The sequence below is a fragment of the Colobus angolensis genome, unplaced genomic scaffold, assembly GCF_000951035.1.
Source record: "Colobus angolensis palliatus isolate OR3802 unplaced genomic scaffold, Cang.pa_1.0 Scaffold92, whole genome shotgun sequence".
NCBI classification, from domain to species: Eukaryota; Metazoa; Chordata; class Mammalia; order Primates; family Cercopithecidae; genus Colobus; species Colobus angolensis.
Genome location: NW_012123154.1, coordinates 361,014 through 371,155, shown reverse-complemented (window position 1 = coordinate 371,155; position 10,142 = coordinate 361,014). Strand labels below are relative to the sequence as shown.

Genomic DNA, 10,142 nt, shown 5'->3' with positions numbered 1-10,142 from the left:
AAAAAAGAAATCAGAACAGTGGTCTGGGTACTGAGTGGGATGGGGCATTAGAGATCTTTCCATGGTGAAGAAAATATCCTGTGTGGGTGTGAGTTATACATGTGTATGCCATATATCAAAACTCATAGAACTTTAACACTTCAGATCTGTGCATTTTGCTATGTGTAAATTATTTTCAATTAAAAAGTTAAAAAGAAAAAAAGTTTGTTCACTAATTAAATGTTCTAAAATGACAGAAATAAAATTAAAGCCCTTTTGGCCACTGCTGAGTTTTTTATTACTTCACTTGAATATTGACTTGAATATTACTTCACATTCAGTATCCTTTTTTTTTTCTTTTGAGACTGAGTCTTGCTCTGTCACCCAGGCTGGAGTGCAGTGGTGGGATCTCGGCTCACTGCAACCTCTGCCTCCTAGGTTCAAGCAATTCTCCTGCCTCAGCCTCCTGAATAGCTGGGATTACAGGCATGCACCACCACACCCAGCTAATTTTTGTATTTTTAGTAGAGATGGGGTTTCACCATGTTGGTCAGGCTGGTCTCGAACTCCTGACCTTGTGATCCGCCCACCTCGGCCTCCCAAAGTGCTGGGATTACAGGCGTGAGCCACCATGCCCAGCCCACATTCAGTATCTTATTTTACTGGGTCAGTTGGATTCTACAACTTTTAATTTTCTAACCAGTGCACAATTTAACTCTTTGCTGCCTAAAAAAAGGTCCAAAGGTTTAATGATAAAAGAAACAGATAATGTATTATTTGCCCACAAAATCAGAACACGTCTTTTCTTTCACCTCACTCTACCTTCCGATAAAAATATAACGTACCTAAAAAATGAAAGGCTTCTAAGCATTGTATCTCTTTATAATGGATTTCAATCTTAATTATTAAGTCCTAGGAAATTAAGTCACTGTTAACAGTCAAGACTTATCGTAGACTTACACAAATAGAAAATATATAATTAAAAAATTATTTCAAAAGTTGCAATATTCACCTATCAAATACAATATAAAAATGTGGATTAGGTCCATAAACATCAGATTTTGCTTACAGATAACTAACAGATGGAATCATAGACCCTATACAACAAGCCTCAGACATTTTGGTCCACATTAAATCAAGCAATATGTTATCAAATAACTGGTAAATATGTTGTTTTAAAACTTTTTCCTAATGCATGGTACCAAAGAATCATTATACAATTTACTTGTTAATCAAGAGGAGAAAATGCGTACTTTAAAGAGCCACCTGGCAGTCACTACCGTAAGCAAGTGTTCAAACTAAACATCACTAATAGAGGGCAACTAAACATTATGTAACTTCTGAATTAATTTAGTATGAAGTGTAGGGCATCATCTCCAAAGAATTCCTTATTATTTTTTTTTTTTTTTGAGATGGAGTCTCAGGTTAGAGTACAGTGGTGTGATCCTGATCCCTCCTGGGTTCAAGCAATTCTCCTGCCTCAGCCTCCCGCACAGCTGGGATTACAGGCAACCGCCGTCATGCCCAGCTAATTTTTATATTTTTAGTAGACAAGGAGTTTCGCCATGTTGGTCAGGCTGGTCTCGAACTCCTGACCTTAAGTGATGCACTGTTTCGGGCTCCCCAAAATGCTGGGATTACATTTTTTTTTTTGAGACAGGGTCTCATTCTGTTGCCCAGGCTATTGTGCAGTGGCTCGATCTTGGCTCACTGCAACCTTTGCGTCCTGGGTTCAGTGGGTCTTGGCTCACTGCAACCTTCGCCTCCTGGGTTCAAGTGATCCTCCTGCCTCAGCCTCCTGCATAGCTGGAATTACAGGCATTTGCCACCATGCCCAGCTAACTTTTGTATTTTTAATAGAGATGGGGTTTCGCCATGTTGGTCAGGCTAGTCTCAGCCTCCCAACGTGCTGGGATTACACGCATGAGCCACCCCGTCCAGCCCCATCTTCAAAGAATTCCAAAAATCTTTTAACCTGTTTATCAAACTTCACTTCCAGTTCATAGGACTAGAGAAACAAGTTAAATATCACTATTAGGAAATGATGAGACAAATCCAAGATCTAAGGAATTCTACAAGACAATAGCTCTGGTCTCTTTAAAAATTCAGTATCACAGTTTTGGTTTTTTTTTAAAGATAGTATCTCACTCTGTCACCCAGGTTGCAGTGCAATGGCATGATCAGGGCTCACTGCAGCCTCAGTCTCCTGGGCTCAAGTGGTCCTCCCACCTCAGCCTCTAGAGCAGCTGAGACTACTGGTGCACGCCATTACACCCGGCTGATTTTTGTATTTTGTGTAGGGATGAGATTTCACCATGTTGCCTGGCTGGTCTCAAACTCTGGGGATTAAGCAATGCAATACACCCACCTCTGCCTCCCAAAGTGATGGGATTACAGGCATGAGGCACCATGCCCAACCAATAAAAAAAATTATTTTTAAGACGTAGAGGAACTGTTCTAGATTAAAATAAAGAAACATAACAAGCAAATATTAATTATGAACTTTAGATCCAGATGGGGGAATAAAGTTATAAAAGGCATTTTGAGCACAAATGGAAAAATTTAAATATGAACAGAATTATTAGATATTATTAAAAATTATTAATCTTCTTAAGATGTGATAATGGTATTGGGGCTTTACATATGAGAATGTCCTTATTTTTAAGAGATGTATACCAAAATATTTAGGGAAGCAGTGTTAGGTCTTTGTGGTTTTCAAATAGCTAGGCAATTTTTTTTAATGTATATATGTACACACACACATACATGTATATAAAAATCACAAACACAATAAAGCAAAGATGATAAAAATGTTAAATATTGTTTAATCTAATGGTAAATCTACGGGAGGTCACTGCACTATCCTTTCAATTTTACTGTATGTTCGAAAGTTTCATTACAAAAAGTTGGCAGTTAGCTCTGGTGTCTTTAAATTCAATTAAATTAATTAAAATTAATCTCTTAACTCCTGTTATACCAAAAAATAAATTTAAAGCTCACTTTTTTCTAATATTAGTTTGTGATTTAAAATAAAGTCATATACATTTTAAAAATATCCAATTAGTATCAAACGGTATATGATGAAGTGTCTTCCCTATTATCCTATATTCTCTCACCACTCCCCAGAAAAGGAATAGCCATCCTTTAAAAAACCCAAATGATTAACTTATATTGGGTACCTCTTATGATCCAGGTTTTTAAAATATAACCATTTTATATCTACACATTCATTTAATCTTCAAAATAGCCTTATGAGATAGGCACTATTTTATCCCCATTTAACAAATAAGAAAATGGGCCACAAGTTTACACAGCAAGTAGCAAAGCAATGATTTGGACCAGGCCAGAAGGCTCTAGAGCCTAGGCTTTTGTTTTTCTTTTTTTCCTTCTTTTGGGATAGGGTCTTGCTCTGTAGCCCAGGCTGGAAATTTTTTCCTTCTCTTGGGACAGGGTCTTACTCTGTAGCCCAGGCAATAATGCAATCCTGGCTCACTGCAGCCTGGAACTCCTAGGTTCAAGGGATCCTTCCACCTTAGCCTTCGAGTAGCTGGGACTACAAGCACATGTCACTGCGCCTGCCTAATTTTTTAAAATGTTTTTGTAGAGATGAGGTCTCACTATGTTAACCAGGCTAGTCTTGAATTCCTGGTCACAAGCAATCCTTTTCCTTCCGGCCTCTCAAATGACTGGGACTATAGGTGTGAGCCACTGTGCCTGGTCCAGAGCCTGGACCTCTAATCATGACTCTATACTGCCCCTGACAGCATGCTGCACACAGTGTTTTACACTAGATCATCGAGATCCTTCCATGCCTCAACATTTACATCTGCCTTACTGTAATGGTATGTAAGAGATTTTATAAAATGGACCACAGTTAAACTACTCCACTACTGATGGACATTTAGGTTGTTCATCAACCTTTGCTATTTTAAACAATGCTAATGTAACTCTGTACTTACTTCTTTAGGCTCACGTATGAGTATAATTGTAGGATACACCCAAAAATGGAACTGCTGACTCAAAGGCTATGTATGCTTTTAAATTCTACCAAACTCTCATCTAGAAATAAAATAAACTGATTCTCTTAGCAAAAGTGCATTAAAAAGTGCATTTTCTCCACAGTCTAAGGAACACAAGGTTCTATTAGCTCTTTGTCAATCTATAATAGTAAGTAAAAAATGCTAATTCATTTGCATTTCTCTAATTCTAAATAAGGGCATCTCTTCAAATGTTTATAAGCCTTTCTTTTGTTTTTCCATGAACTCTTTTAGTTGTTCACTACAGAAAAAAACTATTTAAAAACAAAGCAAGTTTACCAGTGGAGAAAGGATAGCCACTCCATGAAAGCAAATAAGTGAGATACTTTCAGACTGAGCAGGGAGAAAGCTCTCTGTGGATAGTGATGCTTCTTGTATTCTGGCAAGACTTTTTTCACAGAACTTCTCATACTCCTCCATCTTCCCACAGTCACACTACAAGAGAGAAAAATGTTATTTTTAATGTACTGGGAAAAACAGATCTTATTTGGCAGAGTTTGCAGAGCATGAGAGAGTCCCTATAATTCACAATTCCTATGACTTTTCCTCCCAGAATTGTCTTACTAATCAGGAGCTCATTCTTGGGTATGGTAATTCACCTCAAGAACCTGTCCAATTAAGATGTCCTTGATATATTAAATATTTCTGAATATTATTGCATGTAAATCAATCTTTAAATGGGATTAATTTAGCTAAGAATTCATAACCTTCTTAAAGAAAACAAAGTTCTGTACACCTTTACTAACTTCAGATTGTAAAATAGGATATTATATTTTCTTTAACAGGACTTATCTACACAAGAAAAACTATATCATACAAAGGTAGAAACACTGTAGTAAAAAAGCCTACTTAAATCAAATAATATTTACTTCTAAAAATTTTCTATTTTGAAGTTCAAAGGTCACTTTTTTTTTTTTTAAAGAGATAGGGTCTCACTATGTTGCCCAAACTGGATTCCAGTGACTATTCACAGGTTCGATCACAGTGCACTATAGTCTCAAACTCCCAGACTCAAGCAATCTTCCTGCCTCAATTTGCCTATCTTAATACTATACTTGGACTCCATGGACACCAGTCAACTCAGTCAGAGGTAAAAAACAGAAAATCGATTGGCTCTGATATTAATTATATTTTATTGTTGAAAATTGGAACCATCACCAAACTACTTAAAACAATCCCAGTAATTTCACAGTTTCTGGGAAATTGTGATTATGAAAATACAAGGTAACCAGCAGGGATTAGGCATCATATTCATTGATCTAGCAAACATTAAATATTGATTGCTTATTTGCACAGCATTATGCGTGGCACCTCCTTTAAATAAATAAGGGAAAATAAAAAGACATTATCGGAATCATAACCAGCAAGGGTATGAATAACACAATAATGTTCCTTTATGTCTTCATTTTAAAAGAATTGCTTTCTTAACAAAAAAAGAGAGGGCAGGGAAATTCAATTCATGATGTGGGATATGCAAAGATGAAACAGGATATGTCCTTGGTAGGCCTCAAAGTACTTAAAAATTCAGTACACCAAAGTATCAGGGACAAATTACAGTGCAATGAGAAATGGGAAAAAAAATAGTCAAAATTACAATCAGGTTATTTAAAAATAAGATATAATGCTATTTTTGACTAAATAGTTTAATCATAGTTTAAGAACAAAATTTCTTCCTACTGTTCAGTTGTAATTATTTGTGTTCAATCTATGCAAAGTAGGAATCTAATGATGAACAGATGGTTCTCTACAGTGTGAGTGAGACTATTTTACAAGCTTTTATTTATTTTAAAAAAGCAAAAGTTAAAACAATACAACGCCTTAAGGCATAGCCTTTTTTTAGTCTAGGTTTCAACTCACATTATTTCTTAACAACCCCATTTCTGCTCAAATATTTTATTTTTTTAATACATGCCATGCATTCAGCAATACACAGAATGTAAATTGATTATACAAATAAAGTAATATATCTTCTATGGATACGCAAGCAAAGCATTACATTCAAATTTAGAAGTGGGGGAAAGTATTAAGGAAATCTAATACTTTTATGGTCATAGTTTTATTTTTCTTTCCACATCATAGAGATATGCCTCATTGTTTCAGAAAGTTATTCACGTCCCTTAAATAGTACATGTATGTCCTACATCTTGCAGATGTATATAGTACTATATTATTATTACAGCACAACACAGCATATGACAATGCATTACTCATTCAAATACGAGTGCTAATATGGAGATTATACAAATTACTAGATGATCCTTAGAGCATGACTGGATCCTTCTTATCCTTTAGTCTCAGCTTGGATATCCCCTCCTCAGAGAAGGCGTCCCTGATGACCCCATCTAAATTAACTCTGTCTCGATCACTATCACATTACCCTGCTGTTTCCCAATTTTCATAGCACTTACCACTATCTGAAATTATCGTGTTTATTTCCTTGATTTTTATCTGTCTTCCTCCACCAAAATGTAAGCGCCATAAGTACAGCTACCTTTTCAGTCTTGTTCACTGAATCCCCATTATACAGAACAGTTTCAGCACACGGCAGGCACTTGATAAAAGTATTGAATAAATGAATAAGAATAATAATAAGCTCAAACAATAATGTAAACCAGAAGAAAAAAAGAAGGCGGACTATACACCAAAGCTAGCAAGGAAGAATGGAATTTAGAGAATGGAAATTTCACCATGGCTCTATTCCCAGAGAAACTCATACCTCTTAAACTGCAAAGGTAACCATTTAAGAAGTGAGCAGTCCATATCCCATGATTAAGCAAGAGGACACTATGCCTTTCACACTACAATTACCACTGTCAGCAAGTTTTATTTTAAGGGAGTCTTGACTACGAGGCTACCCCAGCCACAAATCTATTACCCTATACCTTGCCATCAGGCATCACTGGTCCACTTCCAGTAATAATTTGTCAGCTACAGCAGGTTCAGACACGCCCTGTCTTCTCCATTTATACCGTAGAGAACCAATGACCCTTATCCAAATGAGCCTCTTTGCAAACCCCATAGACTCATGGTCCTACCTGCTCCTTACCCGTGCTCTGCCAGACATGTCACTGAAAGGAGTGGTAAAAGTAACACAGAACAGATCCTGCTTTTTTTTTTTTTTTTTTTTTTGCAGAACCTAGTGTTTCTTTGCCCATCAGTTCCCCCAAAGACGCAAACTTCTTGCAGAAGCGGTAAAGGGGAAGATTTCTTATTCAGATGCATACTAGCTGCAAGTTCTTGGCAAGCCAGTTACCATCGCCACACCTGTTTCCTCTTCTGTAAAAGAGGGATGATCAGGGTATCCGTCTCAAAGGAATCTTGCAAGAATTCAATGAGCTAATGCATGTAGGGCAATTAGCATAGTGCAGAACACGCAGAAAGCAACAAATAATGGGGACTGCTTTTCTTATTAAGAGGATAATGATGATGACGATTTTTAGCAATAGAGTATGAATTCCTGGAGGGCCGCGACAGTGCTTGGTTCCCCGTAGGATTCAAATGGAATTGAAAATTATAGAAAAGGGGACCACGGCTTCCTCATTTCCCTGTCTCTAGACCTCTCCCCGTCAAATCAATCTCGAGATGGCTGCCATTTGCCTAAACTGGGGGTAGGGAGCTTGGATCGTAACCAGAATAGAATCAAAGGGTGGGAATCATGTAGCAGCTCCAGGGGCAATCAGTTACTTTATTATCCTCAAGCTTATGCCCCAGAGTGGCAAAGGCGAAGTAAGCAGCGCTCCTAGGGCCTTGGTTGTGGTAACCGGGGCTCATAAACGGCCCATGCACACGCCGGAGAAGCCTCTCTCTCCAGCACCGTGGGAGGGAGAAGAAAAACGGCCCCCAAAATTTGATCACCACGATGGGGTTCTCCGGCTCTGGCCCTAGTTTTATTTACCAGGAAAAACCCCCTGCCCTCTCCCCAGCGCCCCATGCCCACCTCCTCCAGCTCCTCCGATTTAAGGCTCCAAACCGAGGGCCCTCCAAGCGGGGCCGGCATCGGAGCATCACCTCAGCGACCGGTGCTGGCTGCCCCCGGGGTCCCGCCTCCCTACAGCCGGCGCCTTTCCAGGCGGGGCTCGAGGCCCTGGAGCCCAACAGAGCCCGCCCTCAACTCCTCAGGGCGCCAATTTCGCCTCGCCAGACCACCTCTCACCCCGGATCCGCCGAGGCTCGAGCCCCCTCCTCATGCACACACCTGATCCCCCACGGCCCCTTCAGCTCCTCTCCCCTCGCCACGGGCCTTGTCAGGAAGCGAATGGCTCAAATGGTACTGACAGAGCGCAGCTCGGTCCGCCGCCGCCTTCTCCTCCTCCTCCCCGCCATATTACAGATCTCAAGCGGCAACGCGGGCTCCTGGCAACCGCCGCAGCCGCCACCCCGACTCCACCTCTCAGGGCCGGCACTTCCGGTGGTTGCTTCCCGGGCTGTTAAAACCGTTGGGCCACCAGAACACTACCATCCCCGAGGTGCATTGCGCGCCCGCGATGGAGGACGTAATGCTTACGGCCAGCACGCTGCACGCCGGGAAACGTAGTCTTCAATGCAAGCTACAGTCTAGAATGTATTAATAAATGTACTTATTTAGTATAATAGGGCCACCCCTCAGGGTCTGAAGCCCCCTGAAGTGTTCCTTGAGGTTGCCATTTTTTTCTTATCTGTATAAAGATAACCCCTTTCTATGCAGCCGTTAGAAAACATGTAACATTCACCAAAATATTTTCTTGTAGATAAAAACGCTGAACCCACCGGGGGTGATGGCTTACGCCTATAATTCCAACATTTTGGAAGCCGAGGCGGGAGGATCGCTTGAGCCCAGGAGTTCGAGATCAGCCTGGGCAACAAAGGGAGACGGCGGCATCTCTACAAAAATTTTAAAAATTAGCCGGGTCGGGTGGCGCTAGCCTTTGGTCCCAGCTACTTGGGAGGCTGAGGTCGGAAGATGGCTTGAGCCCAGGAGGTCGAAGCTTCAGTGAGCCGTGATTGTACCACTGCATTCCAACCTGGGCGATAGAGTGAGACTGTCTGGAAAAATAAAAAATAAAAAAGGCTGAATCCTTGCCGACTGGAAGGCTTAAGATATTTATCCCCTTTTGCAAATCAGTGGGAAAATGCACTAAAGGAAAAAAAGGTAACGGAAAAAAAATCCCTGAATCTTTCTGGAAAATTCTCTACATAAAACTGTCACCAGCCTTCCAAAGTATGTCCAGGGGTCCCTTTTCATTCCCTAACTCAGCTTTACGGTCTATCTCTCTTACCCTCCTTCCAGTGCCTGTTTTTGCATATGTAAAATGGGGGTTTTAAAGTGTCTATCACAAGGGTGGCTGTGAGGCACAGTTGAGGTAACTCTTGCACAGCGCCTGGTACAAAAGCCCTTAACAGAAGTAAGATTAGGAGGAGGAGGAGTGAAAATGTCACAAGTCACTAGGGAGGCCTTTATGTCAGTCCCCATCCTGCCATTAACTGCTTAATTCACCTATCCTCAGTTTCCTCATCTATGAAATGAGGGAATCCTTAAAACCCCTTCCAGTTTTATAATCCGATTGTGCCTTCTTTGCTAGGCTCTTCCAGTCCCCCAGAATCAGGAAAATGAAGTCGATTGAAATCAGTCTCCCGAGATAATAACTGTTAGGCTGTATTGAGAATGAGATAAGCATATGAAGTGTTTGCTCACCAAGTATCTAGGACATGGTAAGTGCTCTGTAAACGTTAGGTGTACTTGCTAACACTTTTATTTCCACCCACGAGAATGTGAGTCCCGTAAGAGCAAAAACCCTGTAGGTCCTGTTCAACTGTGTCCGGAGCACCTGGACCGGTATTTGGCACATCTTGAATTGAACTGAACTGAACTGAACTGAACGGAATTGAACTGAATTGAACTGATAGTCTAAGCATCCTGCCTCTCCAAGTTCCCTGGGCTTCAGTTTCCTCAAGGGCAGATAAAGGAGTCACTAAAAGCCCTTCCAGTCCTACAGCTTTAGGACGGTTCTTAGCCCTCCTTTTCTCGCCTAGGAGTCTGAACGCCCAGGTTGAAGTTCAGACCCCAGAAAACCCTAAGCCACTTTGGGTTTGGAACGTGAGCCTAGGGTCTGGGGCCTGGGCCCGCCCCCGTTGCCAGGGAGCGGCTCC

General features: G+C 40.7%; 1 protein-coding gene across 1 annotated transcript in view; it reads right to left on the bottom strand.

The window, feature by feature from the left end:
• Positions 1-8,489, bottom strand: part of CCP110 (centriolar coiled coil protein 110kDa) — a 30,986-nt gene extending 22,497 nt beyond the window's left edge. Inside the window, exons 1-3 of the mRNA XM_011931860.1 lie at positions 8,212-8,489; positions 6,425-6,567; positions 4,296-4,451 (exon numbers count right to left, since the gene is read on the bottom strand). Coding sequence (XP_011787250.1) covers positions 4,296-4,436 — 141 coding nt within the window. The 5' untranslated portion in view covers positions 4,437-4,451; positions 6,425-6,567; positions 8,212-8,489. The remainder of the gene's footprint in view (positions 1-4,295; positions 4,452-6,424; positions 6,568-8,211) is intronic.
• Positions 8,490-10,142: the final 1,653 nt, after the last annotated feature.